Here is a 21,831-nt window from a genome sequence, read left to right on the forward strand (position 1 = left end):
ACCACAACCACAATCACAATGATAACACGATCGTAGAAGACAAAGATTCTAAGGTGGGTATTTTCTCCTCGCGCCAAAATATTGCATGGAATCCTTCACTTAAAACTTCACAATCTGGCGATACTTAAAAGACCGTTCGATTTAAACTTTTTAAGTGCCTTGTGATGGATGAAACCGATGAAATCACTGAATTGTAATTTTCTCCTGTGAGATGCAGAAAGCTCGATGTACTTTCGTTCGCAAAAGAGTACATTTTTGGCGTGTCTCGGCCCTTTTATCACCTTATTCATGGAAATAAACAATTGTTCAGGTTATTTGGGTCTTCCATTGTTTTTAGTTTTACATTTATTCTCGGTTTCCATCGTTTTCGTGATTATGTGATCTTCCTAGGTCTGTTTCAATAACGAGAATAAGTACCACGCGCGCGCGTGGCAAAAAGCTGGCTTCCTTAAATCTTTACAACAAGTAGATTAAATTCTATTCTTTCCCAACATGCACATTAACAATCTTTTGCTTGCATTTGGTATTGCAAATAAGAGTCTATCAAAGCAGTTTCCGTAGAAAACAGCTTCAGTTTAATTGAAAGTATTACATGTTTACCGGCCTATTACGTATATATCGTGTTTGATATTTACTTCTCAAATAAAGTTCCTATTCGGTTGATAACTGGAAATGTTTATTACTCTATTTAGCACAATTATATTCGACTTTGGTATCAGTTTTGTATCAGATGATGAAGGGAAGTCAAGTGAAGTTGTTGTAAAAGGGCAAATCTTAATAACACAAAACTATAAGAATCGATTTAATCCAGAGAGGAAATATACCGGTAATAAGACATTATTACCTTTTCTTCGATTCGTGACAATTTTAACATTATCTTTCTTTTTTCAACGCGCATATATTGCTCGACTTCCTGTCATGGTGAAGAACTGGGTTGGTTTCATCGCTGTTGTTGGATTTGTCTCAATGGATGAATAATATACATTGATGTAGTATTCCTTCTTGTTTATACGTATCTTTAATAATTGATGTCAATTTGAGTAATCGAATAGTTATAACAGCAGAATATTGTATTCTGACCATATAAACAGTCTTTGTCACTTTCATAGTGCAGGTCTCTTGATCTCAAAGGTTCTCCTCTAAATTTCAAATAAACTAAACAAATTTGACCTTTTTAAAAATAATTTAATTTTTTTCTTGCTAACAACCAAAACATGTCAAAAGAAATACATATAGAAGCAATCATAATTATTTTATCAACGTGGTGTAAAAGACTAAAAGTGAAAGATCTAAATGGAAGAAAGATGTGGAGTGAGAGATTTTCCAGACATTATTAGGTTGATTTTTAAAAAGTATTTAGAACTGCTTAATCTGATTAAGATTTTGTGATGGAAAAAAGATCAATGCAATGCATATTAATGTTATAGGAAAAGAAACGTCTTGAGAAACTTTTCCCTGATTGAGATCTATGCAGTTTTGTGGAATTGATAGCAAAATTGTGAAGAATTTTTATCTTTTTATGTGCATTAATAACTGTCATAAAATGATGGCCTTGATGAAAAATTTCACCCATGAAGTAACAGGGCAGAAGATTTCATCCACAATAATTGATAGTACAGAGTGGAATACTGGTCACCTTTATAGCTAGAAATGTGTCAAAAGGACAGTTTCTGACTCTAGAAAATCTCACTTTTTGTGGTAGTGCACTGTAAGTGCACAGAGTGTACGTCCGTGGTGACAATAGGCCTGCAGCATGTACATAACTCACTAAAATAAACATGTCTGTTGGAAGCGTGTTTGAGTTTCAACAAAATCAGCGCCAAAATTGGCGAGAATTTGTGACGCTGATGAATTATAAAGCAGCTGCTATTTCCAAAACGATGGAATTACCTGGTGATAAATAACCTAGTCTAGGAGAGTAAATTTTTGACTTTGCAAAAACAATGGTCAACTTCGAGAGTTAGGTGATTGTGATCTCTGTGTTGAATTCGGCCATTTCTTGTCAAACTTTATAACACAAACCAACAAAAACAAGAACCAAGTGCACGTGTCTTATCATCATTTTGACACAGATTTATCCTTTGTTTTGTGAGTAAACACGCAAGATAACTTAATTACAGCGCCCGCTGAATTCAATGACACTTACGATTTTGCGATTTACTTGTGCAGTCAAAAGTACAATAGATAAATTGAACGTAGCAAAAATCTCCCAAAATGTTTTTTACTGATGGTAAATTTTTTTTATATTCGCGGTTCAAAATTTGTTGTTTTCACATCGCAAATGTTGTTACTGATGGCAAAATGTTTCATTCTCGACCGACCCTTCCTGAAAACATGCTTCTGCTCTTCCTAAAAACTGTGTATCAATATTTATTTACTTTTTCATCAATATTTGTTTTCTATAAAGCAGACTAACAAAATCTGCACCTTGCTTAGTTTGCATCTTTGAATGTCAAAATAGAATTTCCGTGCTATCATTCTGACACGGCAATCGTATATTTTGAGGTCACCCATCCAGAAACTAACCCCGCCAATCTGGCCATATAGTCCGTGGGCCTTCCAGTCACGCAACTTATGATGTTTATTCGCCAAATTTAAAGCTGTTAAAATGTTAATGTTCTTAGAATTTTATGAATATTCCGCTCTTTATTTAGAACAAAATATATTTCCTTTTTGTGTTGTTGAAGCGCTTGATTTGAAGCAAGTGTTGAATGCAAAAAAAGCCATTACGATGAGTAGCATGATCACGGTACCCATTTCTGTAACATACCTAAAAATTGTGAAATTGTGTTTATTGGGGGGAAAAGCACTTAGGTTGGCTTATTTCACACACAGACTTACATATCTTTCTAATTGTTCGGAAATATTAATGTTTGGTCCGTTAAAACTGAATTTTTGATTTACCCATGACCCCTTGCAGGCGTGGTCTTTCATACAGCTAGTCAATTTTGACACAAATAAAAAGTAAAAACAGAAAGCTTTCACTACATGGAGGATAGCATCCCCTCATTTAGTTCTATTGACACCCTAAACGCTGGCTTTCTGCTCCACTTTTTTGCTCCACTTTACAATTTGAGGTCAGAGCAGATGTCTCTCTCAATTTCCTGAAAATTGCCCCTGAAAAGACATTGTGGACTTCCAATAATATCCACAGAGGAAAGGTTACCAAGCACATGGAAATCATGGCTTCTTTGCGAAGTAGATTTGTGATGTTCACTGGCACTCAAGACTAGGTTCAATATGGCCCGGCATGTTAAAAAAACGTAGCGACTCAGTCAAAGGCTAATTATTTTCGCGACCCTGAAAGCTACGACAATGAAACTGTGGAAATAGCTAGTGGAACTTGTGAGCATTCAGAAAATGCTTGGTTGGAACCCACTTACGCCTTGGTTGGAGCAGGAGCAACATTGAAAGAAGTGGTCTCGAAAAATATTATTGCGTAATTGTGGAACAGAAAAAGCGTAGCGACTGTTTCGAGGAATGATTTCTCCATTCGTAGTGGATCCCTCAAACTAATTTTTCTGTATGTTAAAGCACCAGGTATGAGCATTTAGTTGAGATGGTTTTGAAGCCACAGATATCAATTGAATACTTGTTTCAAACTATAATATAGTGAGCTCCAGAATTCAAAAACACAGCGTTACAGTAAGGAAACTACAGAATTTTTAATCTTTTTAATGTGTTTTAATAAACTTGAACTGTTTTAATTTGGCTCATATGTAGTATTTACTGCGTGTTATCACTGGTTATTGTCCGTTAATCCACATAATTGTTCTCTCTTATGAAAAATGGTTTTGAAGACTTTCAATTTGAAAATTGTGTTACGCGTTACACTCAAAATTTTCCTATTTTTCTATCCTTTTCCTTTGTTTTCTCAAGAAAGGAAAGTCGCTTACCCTTTTTACACCCTGTATGCTAATCAACAAGGATAACCCTAGCATTCAGCAAAAATATAGCTTCATTGAAGACGTTAAACTGAATAAATCAGGAAATGTTTCTGAGTCACCCCAAAGTGGGTACGGTGATTGTGCTACACATCTTACGTCATCCATGGAATGTGTCGACGTTGCAATTTTCATTTGTAGGGAAATAACCACCATACTAAAGATAGCAGTGGATAAATAAATGTAGTTCTATTTATGTGATTGTTTGACTACTTTGCTAGCCTTTTACTCATGTAAAAAAAAAACAATTAAATTTAATCGTGACTTTTTAGAAAGAAAGCTGTAAGTTGTTAAAAGTGTTATTATTGTATCGTTCATACCCATACATACCCTGAAGACCATAACGTCATCAGAGATTTTACAACGGCTAGGATTGATGGTGCAATCGGAGATTTCGGGTGCTTACCATTTAGCCAAAAAGTCCGAAAATTTCGGTTTGAGGTCACATGGAAAGGCAATTTTCCGGAAAATCTTTTCGGAAATTGTGGACAACCTCCAGAGGTAGTCCTATTTTTCCGTTCGGAATGGAATTCGCAAAGTGCTCTTACCATTTGCGAGAATCCTTTTGTTTCCAGGTCCTTTCTCACAAGATCGAGTGAAATATGCGGGATGGAATGCTGTGTAGTAAATGGTAAGCGCCATTCTCATCCGGGTGGTTATTAAATTCGGAAAATCGCTTACCTTTATGCAACAAAAATGGCAAGCACCCTTCACCTCGGCTATCAGTGATGGTGCAATAACTTCGTGTGCAGTCGTTGTTGTCAGTTGTTGTGCTACAGATTGATCAAGTGATTTTGTGTTTAAAGTCATCCATGAATCAACAAGGACTGCTTTGGAATGTGCACTACGTTGCGACTATAGTGGTAAGAAAAAAGATAAATTTTCAAAGCGCGGTTACAAGATCTAAAAGATCTTTTTGTTGGATGAGTAATTCAATGATTCCATCAGGTTACCAAGATTAGACTTTATGCTGTCACAAATGGCAAATAAATTCTGCACATGCATTTGATGTCCTTGCCGTAGGCCGCTATGTCTTGCACATTCGTTTAGAGTGATTCCGCTGTTGTTAAGTGAGCCTACACAACATGAAGCATTACGTGAGGGTGTGGTCACTACGTAACTGCTGCACATGCTTTCAACCCATGGCAGAGCTCTCTTTTCCCGTACTCGTCAGCCCAGTGAACACAAAAGAAAAGAGGCCCCTGCTAGCAGGGAACCATTGACTAAGCTTACAATGTAGTATGAAGCGGATGAATGCTCGGGAAAACCTTTATAGTATCTGCAGCACATACATGTAAATTCTTTCTCTGAATCCCACTCTAGCTACTTGAATTCGTTTAACCCCGCTCTTTAAAATTTGTATATTTTCTTTCCTTGCTCGTTGGCTTAGCATTATCGCAGACTGATATAGTGATGCAGTATCATTCGAGGCAGATTTACTCACTTTTGAAAGAATGTGAAGGCTGGCTTTTTGTAAGAAAATTATGGAATACAAGACTATATTAATATAAGGGCAATGACTTAACTTTTTTAAACAATTTTCTTACCTTGAAGAAGAAGGCTCATATTGTTTACCCTCTCTTGACCTTCCACTAGATATCACAAACCTTTAACATGCACAATAAGCATGTTCGTTATTTGTAGTCTTCATTTGCATGTGTCAGCAGAGTTTTAACAAAACAAAGTTTTAACAAAAGAGTATGGGATGGAATGAAACATGAATAGGAAAAATGTACCTTCACGGCCATTGGGGAAATTTGTTGAGAAAACTGCATGACTACAAATAAACACACACCGATGAAAGGAAAATAATGTAACTTTATCATTTAGGGTCAGATTTTGTTATGTATATCTTTATATCTGTTGATTGATGTTTCTGAGGCAATTCAGTCGCACTGTACTTGAGCTTTTTTTAAGGCGTTTGAGTTCGATCACACATGATTTTTAGGTGCACAATCAAAAATTTAGTTGCATGTGCGACCGTTTGGTCACTAACTTTGAGCCCTGCAAAGCTTAGCTTAATATTCTGTACGGTAATTCATCAAAGTCAATTTGCACAGAAAATGTGTTTCTTTTGTCAGGGAAAAAAATTAGCACACAAACTTGAAACAACGGGAGCCGTAATAGGACTGACAGAGACATGCCTTTTCCCTGTCCGCATATCCACTGTGTGAGACTGGTCAACCATAACTGTGGCCAAATTTTGGTAAAGCGAAGCGGAGTTGTCTTTTTTATTTATTTTAATGAAATACAGACGTCATAACTACTACATCACTTTAATACTAGACAGATACAAATACTTTCAAGACTAAAATCATGTAGAGTTCCTCTATCCTTAAATCAGCAAGTAAGGCAGGTGAAAGGCCCAAGTTTCTGTCCAAATGTGATCAGTGATAATGCTTTCTAGAGGACAGGAAACTACCACGTGTGTCATGATGCCGCCCTTGTTGTAGCTCGTTTATTTTGGCTGCATGCTACAAAAAGCAGTTGTAAATTATAGACTTTTCTGGAATCCTTTGGATAACAGAGATAGAACTTCCTTTCCTTCCAGCAGAGAAGCCTTTGCATCACGTTGCTTGACCTTTAATTATGTAAAGTTTACGGTAAAATTGCAACATTCTACGATTTTCTCATACACATTTTTGACCACTTAATCTCCGCAAAGCTTGTCAATGGTGACATCACCAAGTAATTTAATTTCAGCCAATCAGTATTCTGCGTTAAAAATTTGGACTCAACATTCAAAATTCAAAGCCATGCAGGCAGGCTCTCATGCTTTTGACATCATCATTTTTTTTTTTAACAAAAACAATCTCTGAAACGATAGAAGGTATTCCAAAATAGAAAACACCATTCTTTAACAACCACAAGGTAAATCTGTTCTGATGGTGGAGCCAATATCAACACAATTATTTTACCTCGTGGATTAAGATTCAAGTCTACAAATTATCGCTCTCTTCGCCTTTGTTTTCCTTGTTTATATCTAGTACATCTTGTCATCCGGAGAAATCCTTGACTATTACTACGTCATAGCCTCATTTGCATACATAAAAACAAATAAGTGGTCAAGTATGATCATACCGGTAAAGAACTTTCGATTCAGAGAAACTTTTTCTAGGCTGTACTTTCCCTTTAAGAGTTAATAACATTTTTGTTTGTGAAAATTTAATAATTAAAATATAACAAAGGTATTAAATATAATTAAAGTAATCAATGTTAATAAAGGTTACAACTATAGTTTGTATGGCAGATATTTTGTCAAAAGCACAATGTGAAATAATGAATAAATGTGAGTTCAGTCTAACAATTCTGTACATGTATATATTTAAAAAAAAAAAATCAGTGGATGTCCTTAGCAGGAGACAAACCAACGTCTCCCTGTTGCTAGTCTGGAGTGCTTAGTCTAGTCTCTATACACTATCAGGAACCAGCTCACCAATAACAGAGCTGTTTTCTTTTTATAATGAGGTAATTATTAATAATAAATATTGTTATTGTTCGTTAGACTTGGGATGCTTTCTACATGTGTCTGACAGAACTCACTGGCCAGACCAGGCATTTAGAAGGACAAACTGTTCAACGCTTTCAGATTAACACGCTTATTATTATGCAAATGATCATTCAAATTGTTGCATTTTCTTTGCAAACTGACGGGTCTGGCTGGCCAGTTCTGACAAAGGAAAGCATCCCTAGTTTGTCTTGGAAGATGCTACTCTCATGATCTTAGTACTTCTGGATGCCGAATGTGTGTTGTGCCCATCTTAATATGAGACAAATGATTAAAAAGATTTGTCCCTGACAACCTTTTCTTCTCTAATATTAAAATGGCCTCTAAATTTTTTTTTGCAGTACCTTCTTCCAGCTGTAAGGCATCAAGACATGCACAAGAAATGCATAGTGATAGATCTGGATGAAACTTTGGTGCACAGCTCTTTCAAGGTAAAATGATTTATTCTTAGATGAGGCTTAATTTAAATATGCTGTGAGCCTGTTTTAGGATGGTGTAAGCTATGTGACGATGCCAAAGGCAGAGGCAGGTCACACTTTACAAATCTTTATTGTTCTTCATAATTATTGTAATAGATCAACAACATTGGACATTTCAAATAGAAAATGTAGACCACCCCTCCCCCAATTTCAATGATGAATGAAAATGGTGGGCTTTAACTTGTGTGCGGATTCATAATTGTTTTTGGGGGGAGAGGGGTGCTAATTTATCATTTTATTTTGTCCAAGGTTGTAGTATAATTTATTGTAGAGGGTGAATTTATATTATGTCCCTAAAATGCTTACTATTAAAATGATAAAGAGTGCCCTGAATTTTTTGTAGCTGTTAATAACTTTATCCTATAGTTTTTCTATCATTGGAAGATTGATGTTGTTAAGATCTACTGAACTCAAAAGAGCTGATGTTATATTCCCACAGGAGATGAATTCCCACAAAAGCGGTCAACCTAAAAGCAAGAGCTTTTGTGACCGACAAGACAACTTCAATGTGGAGGGGCGATTGACATTCACAAAAAATATATATTCCCTTAGTAGGTTAAGTTGCTTCTACAGGACATACACTAACATAATTAAAACAAAACACCAAACACTACATTTGCTTGATAAAAGTGTCTCTCTTATTTTACTGGGGCTAAAAGCATACACGCTAAAGCACTGTGCAGTAGTAAAAAAAATATTTTAACGACATCAACAATATTAATGTACACAAAGTTGTTGAAATGTAAATATCAGAAGTCAAAACTGTCTACTCGCTGTACAAGATTGCAACTTTAGGAATCACATTGTTTTTAACATTCAAAAGAAAAACGAAAATCAAAGAACAAAATGAAATACCTGCACATGCTAATACGTCAGTTTGAATTGATGATTTGAGGTCAATATGTGACATACACTGTAAGAACTTAAATAACATCACACCTGCTGGTCGCTGAACATGTTTGTTTCCCATGGAAAAACATTTCCCTTGTTTTCTTGCACAACAAAATCTTCTTTTCTTTAAAATTGTCGCAAACTATAAGCAGTCTTTGTTGATCCGGACCTTCACATGGTTGAAAACCTGAATGACGCAAGTATATTTTCTGTAGCGTCCGATCGATTTGACCACAACCTTTTGCCTGTCACATCGAATTTGATATGTGTAGTATATAAAATACTGCAGTCAAACAAAATCAGTTGTGTGCTGATTCCCTTCTTCGCAATGTATCCCATCCCTTAACAAACATTTGGTGAACCTCGCAGATTCTGGGAGACACGTGACCAGGGTGAACCAGGGTCTTTTCTCAATGACAATGGAGGCAGAGAAGAGAGACCCTGAGAACGAGGTTGTTTATTAACCCCCTGCTTCCTTAATTAATACACTCAAGATTAACACTTGGCTTTTCCGGACTTAGAGGTTTGCAAGCAGTCGTCCTTTCTTCCTCATATTCAACGCGTGGGTGGGAATAAAAACATTATGCAAATTTGGGGAAAACAGAGAAGGGATTGGGGAGAGGGAGGATAAAGGACGACTATCTTTGTCTATCTCGGGCTCAGGCTGCCAGCTTGCATAGCGTGGGTTGTGGCTTTTCATGGTGTGTTACTTGTCTCCGCGTAGTCTAGGAGAAGAAAGAGATTGCTCGCAGTCTCTACTTATCACTACAACACTGCTGTTGATATTTAGATCAATCTGTAATAATTATTAAGAGGCACTTCCAGATGTTTGAAACCCAACCCAACTTTTATGTTAATCAATCATCCACAGACCTTCTTCCTTGGCTGACCAATTACAATGACCTCACCTTTTTTCCTACAGAGCTGTTATGTTAATTAGTTTCTGGCTGATCTATAGAATATGTGGCCACCTGTTGCATTGAATACATGTACAGTGTAGAACTTATCCTTTGTGTTTTCAGCCGGTTCATAATGCTGACTTTATTGTCCCAGTGGAGATTGATGGAACCATTCACCAGGTAGTTAATGATTATCTTTAGTGCTGTGATCAGCTGTTTTATTTATTAATTTATTTATTTTTGTCACAGCTCAAGGAAACTGTCTGTACCCTTTAAATTTCTGATACACGTATGTTTTCTAAAACATAACCAAGTTTTTTTCTTCTTTAGGTTTATGTATTAAAAAGGCCCCACGTGGATGAATTTCTTCAGAGAGTCGGAGAATTGTTTGAGTGTGTTTTATTTACAGCCAGTTTGGCAAAGGTAGTTACAAAATGTTGTCTTGCCTTGCTGTTTCATACTCACTTAGTGTGACCAGAAACCCATGAGGGTTGAAACGTGTAACGGCCCCTTGTGTGCTGGGAAACAAGCTTCTGAATATTCAATTTGCCAAGTACCATATTTGGAAAAACAAGAGCGAGGGGTTTCCAAATATGGTACTTAGCACTGAAACATTCAACCAATCAGTTCACACTGAATATTCGGAAGCTGTGAAAGCGCGTTACACGTTTCAACCCTTATGGGTTTCTGGTGTGACTCAAACCAGTTTCAACAATTTGAAGGGAATTGTCAGAAACTGCGCCAAGTGTTTTGTTGATTGTGTGACGAGAAGTGATTGACATCAGGAAATTGTGAAATCGTATATTATAATAATTCGTATCTAAGAGTACTATAACCCTTTTTTTTCTACCTGTGATCGCAAGAGCAACTTTTGCCTGACAATTAATATATTTCTTAAAACCTGTGACCTTGTTTGGATACTGACTCCCGCAACCGGAGAATCCAGCAAAGAATGTCTTATTAGAAGGACTAGCTCTACAACACTTTTTCACATAACAGCAATGTTATGTTACCAGAAAATTAATATAACATTAAGAATTGCTTAACAAGATGCACATGTTAATCTGACACCTCAAACTCCCTAGGACGCCCCCAGGTGACGAGTAAAATCTGTTAAATCTCACTCCCAGGGTTAAAATGGGTTAACATTTCCCAACTGCAAAGGTGGCTATGAATCTCATAGACATTATATTATCATTCAACTGTGCTGTACAAGCTCTTGAAGTTCGTTATCATTAATAGCAATGTTGAAGGTTTCCATAATGTTTCTGTCAGTGTTAAAAACAGATTGAAATGTTTGCCATTAAGTTATACAATGTAAATCGTTATTTGTGTTTTCTTCCTTAGTATGCTGACCCAGTCGCCGACTTGCTGGACAAGTATGGGGCATTCCGTGCTAGACTCTTCAGGGAGTCTTGTGTTTTTCATAGAGGGAATTACGTTAAGGTAAACAAGGGTTTCCAGATAGTCATGAAGTGCTCAAAGTTTTTGCCCAGCTGATTTTGACAGAGAGACACTTGTGGAATCATTTGTTTTCTGTAGCTACATGTGTGAGCTGCCAGTGTATTAATTAAGTTGAAAAGGAAGTGATCGACTTAAGCCTTGACTGTTACTGTATTTTGTTGTAGGAAACAAAGATGAGCCTACATGTATATAATTATAGTTTATGATGTTTAAAGGTGGTGGCAATAATGAGGAAATTTAAAATCTTTTTCTGGAATTTTGGTCTTAATTATTAACAGACGTTTTTCGACTGCATGAAACCATCAGTCTTCATCAGTGAACTTTGTCACGTGGTATTTCACTATCACGTGACAAACATCAAGGAACGGAGACGAGGGCCCGGTTCCAAGTGTGAGACAGAGAGAGTCGGAGCCCCCCCTTTCTGTTCAGGGTTGGGTCCTCCACCCTTTCCCATATCGCTTCCTTTATCCCCCTCCTTCGCCAATCTCGTTCTTTATCTAGGATGTTGACTCCCTTCGAATCCAACATGTGTCCTGTGTCCTTCAGGTGACAATAACTGCCGAATTTTGAGCCGGATTGGAGTTCGGTCCTTGATGTTGTTTCAGCCTAGCTCTGATGGACTGAAGACGGATGGTTTCAGTCGAAATGTCTGTTAATAATTAAGACCAAAATTCCAGATTCAAAGATTTAAAAATTCCTCACTTGCATTGAATCTGGATGAATAACAACATTCACTGGTGGTGACAATAATGATAACATGACAGCGAAAAGTTTTTGCATTATTGAGTTGCTGATTGAAAAGAGTTTTGCTTTGAACTTTGTTGTATAATCATGTTTCAGTTCAGTTTTTTTCGTGGTTTAAAGTTTTCAAACCAGTTCAATTTTGACTTTCCCTTGTCAAATCTTTATTATTGTAATCTGAAGCGAAGGAAAATTAAAAAATTAAAAAAATTAAACCAGGGAGAAATTTGAACCACAACATACAATAACAATACTCACTGAAAGTATTACATGTCTGATTGTCAGTACCCCAGTAATTGAATTAATATCTTACTGTCAACTCAAAACCTAGTCAAATAGGCTTTTGTTGAGATGAGAACCCCAAATAATACCTCCTGCATACATGTAAATCTGATTGCCTAGCTAAATAACATTCCTTAATATATTATTTATTTTGCATCCTAGGATCTCAGTAAACTTGGAAGAGATTTGAAGCATGTTCTCATTGTGGATAATTCCCCAGCGTCATACAGTTTCCACCCTGAGAATGCTGTAAGATTCATTCATTTGATGAAAATTTTACTGAATGGAACGCATATGTGGAATTTATCAAGCTACATGTATTATGTAGTTGGCATGTGCCCACAAGAATGCTATGTGACGGTCTAAATGTGACAGTTCAGATACGTTGTTGGGGCATCTTTGACACTTGGTTATCCACTTTGCCACAATGTGTGATTCCAGAAAATATCCATACCCCAAACACGGATGGTTCTTCCGATTAGACCCCTCCACTCCCTCGGAATTTCCTATAATTACTCCTTGTCGTGGGCTTACTTTGCCGCATTTAGAGATTATCCACCGTGTACCTCTTAAAATTAAGACAAATTTTTTTTATCATCTTTGATCTACTGGTAATCTATTGCAAGGCAAGATGTATTTCTTACACAGATAGAGCAAGCTTGATCGACCATGAGCAGTCTGTCTTTTTTATTAGTCCGTCGAGCGAAACGCGCAAGGCACGAAAACAGAGGGTAATAAGTTTATGTCATCTCAAGAAGACATGTACAGCATAACTTCAAATTTGAACTATTAATTGAAATAGAACTATGTGACCATTTTCGAATTTCAAATGAATCTACTAAAAACTAACTTACAGACAAAGTTTATCGGTAAATCTTCGGCTTCTGGTCACAAAGTTGGTTTCTTATACTGTAATTAAGTTTCACTATGTACACGTCTAGTCTCAGTCAGTTTCATCTCAAATGCAACATTTACAGCATAACTTCAAAGTTAACTTTTGATTTAACATAAACTATGTGAAGATGTTCGAATTTCAAAACGGATCTACGAAAAAAACTTACTTACAAACAAAGTTTATTGTTGAATGTTCAGTTTCGGGTCCTAAAGTTACCACAACATCAATGTTTGTACTTAAACGGGATTTGAACCCCGTTGAAGTCCTGAATTTTTCAGGCTTCTTTACGCAATTGCAAAAATTGCGTTCATAACTGTGAGGATCATAGCTTTACTTCAAGATAAGTTTAACTTCTGTACATTTCTAAGAAATGTTCGCTTTAATCCCTTGCACAATCTAGTTGTAGTCTAAAACAAAATTCACTGCTGCTTACCGAAACAAAAGCAAACGTATAAGACGTAACTTGCCTTGTAAAAGACTTTTAAACTATTTTCTGGAATCACACCATGTTGATTTACTGTGAAGTTGAAGTCCTGAATTTTTCGGGCTCCTCTTAGCAATTGTAAAAATTGCGTTCATAACTGCGAAGATCATAGCTTCATTTGATTTCATATCCGCAGTTCATAATTATATGATTCATTTCATATACCATTTCAGCAATTATACATTGTAAGCAGCATTAGTTTTGTGCAGTGGAGTACAAAAATAATGATGTTGAAGTAGCAGTAGTGTTTTAACAACGAAAGTTAAAAGAAGAAAATTACATATCTTTGTGTTTTGTAGGTACCAGTAGCCTCATGGTTTGATGATTTTTCGGACATGGAGCTTTTAGACTTGATTCCTTTCCTCGAAACGTTAAATGAAGTTGATGATGTTTGTGCCTTTCTGAGAAGTGCCAACATGAATGTAATCAAAAGCAGATGTGATTCTCTGGACGCCAGTTGATTTGTAGATTATTTTTACAAAACTGAGAATATTTTTCGTATATTTTACTCAAGACAAGGAATCGTAAGTTAAAACTTACATAGCCTGCTTTGGTTATCGTGCCATACACGTCTGACAGTATGAAGTGCAACATTGTAACCATCACCGATAGATTGTTTTCACTTACGTGTCTGGTGGCCATACTAGTTAGGAAAACTAGAAAATTTTTACCAAAAAAAATGTAATTCAATTCCCCAGCGATTTTTGTGGTACATGTACCCAAACGTGGCAACTTTTTTTATTGTCAATGTACATCTGTCCTAGATGGTCGCTATAATGTAATGTGAAAACAGTTTATATTAGGGACTTTAAGGTCTATGACAGCAGTGGCAATGAAAACATCACCTCAAAATACATCATTGTACTATCACAAGCCTTCCGCTATTATTCCATCTCTTTCACGTTGCAAGATATGACCAAAATATCCTCGTATTGTTACGAGTGGAGTCAGAGTAATGGAGAATGAAGGACTCACATTTGTATGCTAATGTTGTCATCAAAACCTCAACCTTTCACGTTGTAGTCATGCAGAGTTCCACAAAAATATTGTGCTAAAATTTGGTGCTGCACATGCAGCATGCATTTTTTCCCTCTTTTCTTTAACCAATAATATTCCTGTTTTGTGACACTGTCACTGCCATAGCTGTCGGCCTTTCTTAAACACCCTAGTAAAAGTTTAGTGAGCTTGCACCTTACTAGAGGAATCATTCAAGCGTGAACTGGGGCCAATTTCTTCTTTCTTTGCTCAGCCACTGTTTACTCTAAATAGGAATGAGTTCTCTTGCTGATCTTGTGGACTATTATGAAATTGTCATCTGGCCTATCAACACCTAGAGTAGGTCTCTGGATATTGGGTTACTTTGGCTTAGCACTGAGGGTAGCTCTAATGCTAGTTAAACATTACCTGCTGCCTTGCATGGGGATGTGTTGACCTGCCTGGGGAAATATGTTAACAAAATTATTAATAATTATTATTGTTAACACATTCTCCCAGGCAAGTAAACTAATCACCACACTTATTTTTACATGCAAATCAATGAACAGTTTTCTCAGGTTTTCTCAGATGTCAATGACCATCAGTGAAATTTGACTTACTCTACAAGGGCCAGACTGAAGGCCCACAACATTTTAGACGTGAAAAGGTTTCATGCTTCAAAGAGCAGGTTTTAAAATATTTGCATTGGTTTCATACCTAAAAGTACCTGATCCATTTTAAGGTTTTCAAGAAATGCATGTCAAGCACTAAAGAATCCTAACGTGTTCATGCTAGCTGTATCATAGGTGTCTTTTTTTAGTATTGCGGCAGTTGTCGTATAGCTGGACAGGTATTGTTTTGCCAGCACAGCAGATGCCATTATTTGGTAGCAAGGGTGCTGTGCTTCAGTCGTTATGTAGCTGGCCCAATTTTATGAGATGTTAAATGACCAATCAATAGGTCAAGCAAATTGTGACAGCAAGTTTAATGTTGTCAGCAGAGGTACTGTTTGCAGGTATATTTTTCAAGTGCACAAAATGCACTCAGACTTACATCTAAACTGGCTGCTATGACGACGGCTGGTATGACGACAGCTGCTGTAAGGTGCTTTTGTTCCAAGATGATCTGGTTGACATGAAATTTGCTCTTGAATTGAATTTGTAATGGGGCATTTTAGTATATACATATTCTTTGGAATTGTGAATCAACCATTGTTTTTTACAAATAATAATTTTGAAGGGAACTGCACTTTACATGTACCTCAGATACTTTTTTAGAGAGTTTTTGTCATATATTTTTAATCACAATATTCATATGGTAGTATTTTTTACTCAGAGTGTATATAGAACTGTAAACCATTTTTGGGCAAGATGTTTTGTCATTGAAATCTATATAATCCTTTTATTTTGTAAAGATGTTTCTAGTGACTGCACAAGTAAAACAGTTTGTCTCTTATCAAAATGTTTCCAATGAGTGTGCATTTTGGACACCATACAGAGTGTTCCAAAAGTTCAAGATTTTTTTTTTTCTGAATTTTTGGAATCTGGAAGCCAAGTGCTGCAAACCTGATCTTAGGGGGTGTTTACATGAAACCGGGACGAACTCAGTCCGGTATGAAGTTTTGCAGCTGTCTGCATGAAACTGGTAGCAGGTTTTGGGATGAAATGATATCTTTTGTCGAACAAAATAATATATCGCTGACCCAAAAGCATACCAGCTTGAATTTCTGAACCCAGTCTGAGATTTGTTGTCACTTACATGATAACGTTACAAACTCAGACCGGTACGAGAGTTTCTCTGAACTCGGTCCAGCAACTGAAATGAAGTCAGAGTGGCCTGAATTCATTGTGAAGCCGGTCTCATGTAAATGCAAAACAAGAAATGTGTGGAGGCCAATATGAACTCATGCAGGTCTGAGTTCGACCTGGTCACATGTAAGTACCCCTTAAGAACCCTTAAGGACGTTCGCGCTAATTGTTTGTGCGCAACGTTACTGCGCAGGTAACGCGACTGTAAAATGTCACGCATTACTTCGAGTATTAGTGAAGTTGAGGAGTTAAAACCTTCGCAAAAACCGTGGACGATAAGTCTTGCACAGCGTTGGATCAGAGAAAATCATGATCAGTCAAAATTGGGCTTAACTGCAGAATACCCCGCCACTCGAACTATATTCCACGTAGCCGGCTACGCGGTACGCGGTACCCAGAAATAGGAATGCACGATACTGTAGAATACCCCGCCACGTGGACTAAATTCCAAAAGATTTAAATTTCAAAATGGCGCAGCGATGTTATATGTGCTGGCTATGCGGTACGCCGTGGCATTCCTCGTTCTTAAAGCGTCAAAGCTTAAGTAATTCCACAGACAGGAGATTGTGGAACTGTGGAACTGTGGACTCGGAAGAGCGCTCGTCACCAGTATTAACAACGGGAAAACCTGACAACAGAGATCTTGTGCTGAATATAGCACTCGTTTACTGATTAAGCCTAAGCGCTGGTTTCAGTATTAGGCCTAAGCACTCTTTTAAAATTTTAGCTTTCATTTTACGGTTCGGGTAACTAGAATTTTTATTTAACGAGATCGTGTGACGAATATAGCCCTCGTTTCCTGATTAACCCTAAGCGTTCGTTTCAGAAATTAGGCCGAAGAACTCTTTACAAATTTAAGATTTCATTTCACCGTTCGCTTAAACTACGCTTTCTAACACAATCGTGTGATTAATATAGCACTCGTTTACTGATTAAGCCTAAGCACTCGTTTAGGTTTTACGGTTCGGTTAGGGTTAGGGTTAGTTGATGGAGTAGTGGCTGAAAGTTTGGAACTGTTGCGTAAATTTAATGGGGCTGTTTTTTTTTTTTTTTTTTTAATGTTTTTATTACCCTACAAACTTAATGCACCAGTCATTTGAAACCCCCGCACCCCCCCATTCGGGCTTAAGCGGGGCATTCACTTTTTATGCAAGTGAAAGTGAGTGAAGTCCCCGGTTCCCGGGGACAAAAGTGAGTGGTGCATTCCCCCGCCCCTACTGTTCAACACATGGTACTCCCTTTGTAGAACAACTTATCATTGCCAAGCGAAACACACGTGTTACAAGACACTGTTGGCAGCCGTGAAATAAACAGACTGATCTTTCGAGAACGCATGTTTTATGAGTCAAATGAGTCAATGAGTCATGAGTCAATGAGACTCACAGTCAATATAGCAATAGTTTGTTGATTAAGTCTAAGCACTCTCTGAAATTTTAGTTTTCATTTTATGGTTTAATTAACGGCACCAACTCGTTGACTCATTGACTCATGACTCATTGACTCATAAATACTTAGCACTCTGATGTTTCAGCGGCCAGCAAATAACTTGCAAAGGCTCCTCAATGCACAATGAGTATGTCAAAATATCTTTATTGTAGTAGTTTCATTGATACTTCTGGATAAATTGACCATGAAACACAACGGGCAACTATCACAGTAGTGTCAATCGCACAAATAATAGCTGGAATTGAAATTGTTTCAACTGATTCAGCTAATTCATTTTGATTATTGCATACAATGTGATCCGCCTCACTAGAAAAGTTAATTGATTCGACTGATCAAAGGGTGCAGAACCCTAACCCGACTACTTCCCCACCGACGCAGCACCACAGTTTCCTTAGAAACTACCCCCTTCATACGATTTCATAACACTGACACGGTGGTTGTTACGAGCTTTCATATCAATTAAGTCTTTCCATAGTGACATTTCACTTGCCATACTTTATCTTGTGAGTTTACTATAACAAAAACAAACTTAAGATGCTCTCTCCATGCGATTATTTTTTTTTAAGCAGCTCCACGAAGCTGAACATTCGAAGGCGATTGAAATGATACGCACGAGTGCGTATGTGTCAAAGTGACCATAACAAACAGCTTTGTGGAGGAATGGAAATTGCCTGTAGCTTGGTGTTTAGTTGTTCGAGTGAAGTGTGAACGCTTCAAGATAGAAACGGCTCCTTTAAATTAGGACCCACCGCGCATGAAAAAGGAAATTATCAACAACAACGTGCTTTCAGTTTTTTATTATGTTTATTCAGTAACATCTTGAGAAGTTTTTATGAATATTAATTGAACCTCAGAAAATTCCAACCTCACGTGTTTCCGTAGATAAGCAGCACCCCCCATTCTTGATTTCACTTTTGAGAAAAAAGGTGCGGCTTATACATGGACTTTTACGTTGAGAATAAAGATTATTATCAGCTTGAAACTATGATCCCGATATAACACTAAATTCTCATAGCCAACCAAGGAAGAAATCTATGGAGGTAGGTAGGAGAATGAACTTCTAGATCATGGGATTAAATGGGTCAAATATTCATTTCGTAGAATGGCAATCACTTTCAAGGGTGGGGCAAAAGACAAGAGAAAGCACTTTATTTGTACTTTCTCTCTCGGCTGTTTCTCTCATTAACATGAAACACTGGCAAACAGGCTAGCGCTGATGCTATAAAATACTGATATACCAATACCTACAATCCTGGTCAAAATTGTTCAGGGGCACCCAACGACCAATTTGTTTTAAAATGTATTATTATACCCCAGTTAATGAAAATAAATGTTATTAAGGCATTTTCAGGTGTTTTTCAGTGTTGCTGGGAAAACATTATCTGTTCCTTTTTCCCAGCAAGACACACAAGAAATTTCCCAGCCAGCTAGATAAAATTGGTTGGTTTCCCAGCCAGCTGATCAAATTTATTTCCCAGCCAGGAATTCCGCGCGCTTTCAAATCCCTCGATCCAAAACGACCGAACAAAAGCGACAAAACCGGGACAAAACAGGTTTTTTCCGCAAGCGCAATCACTCTGACCAGCCGTCGTATGTTTGTGACTACTCTCTGGGAGAGGGAAGGGGTTTTTCTTTTTTTTTATTAGTCGTCCTCAGTCTTCAGAGTTTCTACAGCCAGCTCGGATTGAAATGCTAGAAAAAGTCAGTAATTCCAAGGCAAAACCTCTATCAATAACAAAATTTCCCAGCCAGCTCATCGAAACACCTGTATTTTTGCCAGCCAGCAAGATTCCTCTAGGGAACAGATAATGTGAGGAACAGATTCGTTGGGTGCCCCTGATTGTTGTTGCGTTTTGGAAAAATTGCCTATTTTCGAAGGACTTATTACCATAATCTCTGCCCTCCCATATACAATGTTGACATCTGGCGCTTGTGCTGACGACATTTGGATTGCAGCTTTATAACAACATTGTACAGGGGGATCGTGGGGGGGGGGGGGTGGGGGTATTAATTTTCCTTAATAACTTACTTAATTATGTGGTGAAATAGTCCACATCATTGGATGGGGCAACTATTTTTTAACTGGGATTATGGGATTTTTATCTTCATAATCCACAGTGCAACTATACAGTTTTGTTTACATTTTTCGCCTGATTAGCACGAGGCTACTTTGTTCTTATTAGTCAGCCAAGAATAACGTACTGAATATTGAAAAGTGCACTGCATAATTTGCTTAAGGTGGCTTACTACAGGTTTCCGAAGAAAAAAATCAAGATTTTGAAATCTGTGAAATTAAAGCAACAGGATGTCTCTGAGGAGGTGTTAGTTGCTGCAATAGACCTTTTCGGCTTGTACATTTTGTTTTCCCAATACAGATCATGTGATAATACTCAGGTTTTTTCTTTTGTTTTGTTCATTAAAATGAGGGCATGCAAGCATGAATATGCCTGCATGCACTCTTTTTAATGAACAAAACAAAGGACCAAACCTCCTGAGTATTATCACATGATCTGTATTGGGAAAAGAAAATGTACAAGCCGAAAAGGTCTATTGATGTAAAATGTGATTTTACCTAACAAGTAAATGCAAATCAGGTGAAAATGCTAAATATATTGACCGAGTTCCTGGAGGGAGGTCTGGAAACTAGCCATTTCAAAGGCCTTTTTTTCAAAATCTAGCCGTACGACCAGGGTTAAAATTTTGGGAATTAGTAAACAATATGAAGACGAGACCGTCACCATTTTTTGAAAAAGATCTATCTGAAAGTTTTTCAGTTAATGTCACTGTTCCTTGGTATCAACATAATTAGCTTTTAACGCATAACGCAAGGCGCAATAGAACGAGACAACGGACGTATTGGTGGGTTTTGAGGGGAACTGGCTGCCTTGCGACTGGTTAGCCTATGCGACTTCCGGATTGCGTGATATAGAACATCCTCACTTATCTGCCTAGCACTACGAGCTGAGTGGTAAACAGCAGGTGCGGGCAAGATGATTGGTTAGCGAGCAATGTACAAAGGTAAACGAGCCAAGAAGCTTGGGGGAGGTCGCTGCGCAGACTTAATTAACCGCACCTCGCAGAAGTGACCCAATTTTAATGAAGGCAAAGGGATATACCCAACGCATCTCCAAAGGGAGGGAGGGGAGAAACTTTAGAAAATTGCAAAAAAACTAGTTGGTTTACTATAGAAGACAAACTGCCGTGTAAACCTTGGACGGCTAACTGAGGCTATTATAGCTAGACTCTGTCTATTAAAGTAGTCAGTTGTACAGGTTCTACAATGTAGCAGGTAGGCATTACACGTGCTCTTTAACGGATTTGGCGAATGCATGTGTACGCTATAGTCGTTATGTCCTCGTTTTATTTACAACAAGACCATTGATTTTATGACCTTGAACGACCGACTACACAGATCACGAAGATAACTAACGCGTCATGAATAGCCCCTTTTAGTACGGTCACGTTCCATTAACCGTATTTTACTGATGGGGCAGTAAAATTTCATTTATTATAATAATAGAGGCTTTTGCCATTTGCGAAAAACCTATCTGACAGAGTTAACTATTTATTTCTATACATGATTATTCTTTCTCATGAAAGCAATTTTTTCAAGTCAGGGGTCATTATACGACGAAATAGATCTTTTTCTGAGGTTAAAAACCTGGCTACCAGCCTAATAATCATTTGTCAGAAAGAAAAAAATCTTGTCACCTTTAGAAAAATAGGCACGCATTGCCTATTTGTCTAGTAGTGCAGTAACACAGCGCTTTATTCCATATTGTCAACTGTCTTCCAGGAGATTCAAGTTGTCTTTGCGTAATATGTAGCTCTAATAGAGGTTTGCATGGCAGAAACAATGAAAATGGTTTATTTTATTTATTTTATTTTATTAGCTTTGCCTTTATGATACCAAAAAAAAACAAACAACAAAAAACAATAGCAAAAACAAAACAAAACAAACATACAGACTATATATGAAAAACTTTGGCAAGGACATCGCAACAGCTGAGTAGCC

The 21,831-nt window shown here is 37.4% G+C and overlaps 1 protein-coding gene across 1 annotated transcript in view; it reads left to right on the plus strand.

Moving 5' to 3' along the window:
* Positions 1-16,023, plus strand: part of LOC138049562 (carboxy-terminal domain RNA polymerase II polypeptide A small phosphatase 1-like) — a 16,674-nt gene extending 651 nt beyond the window's left edge. The window contains exons 2-8 of the mRNA XM_068895901.1: positions 1-53; positions 7,794-7,883; positions 9,845-9,901; positions 10,052-10,144; positions 11,069-11,167; positions 12,371-12,457; positions 13,887-16,023. The exon at positions 1-53 is cut by the window's left edge and continues 120 nt beyond it. Coding sequence (XP_068752002.1) covers positions 1-53; positions 7,794-7,883; positions 9,845-9,901; positions 10,052-10,144; positions 11,069-11,167; positions 12,371-12,457; positions 13,887-14,048 — 641 coding nt within the window. The 3' untranslated portion in view covers positions 14,049-16,023. The remainder of the gene's footprint in view (positions 54-7,793; positions 7,884-9,844; positions 9,902-10,051; positions 10,145-11,068; positions 11,168-12,370; positions 12,458-13,886) is intronic.
* The last annotated feature ends 5,808 nt before the right edge of the window (positions 16,024-21,831 follow it).

This window comes from Montipora capricornis, chromosome 5, assembly GCF_036669925.1.
Source record: "Montipora capricornis isolate CH-2021 chromosome 5, ASM3666992v2, whole genome shotgun sequence".
Classification (NCBI taxonomy): domain Eukaryota; kingdom Metazoa; phylum Cnidaria; class Anthozoa; order Scleractinia; family Acroporidae; genus Montipora; species Montipora capricornis.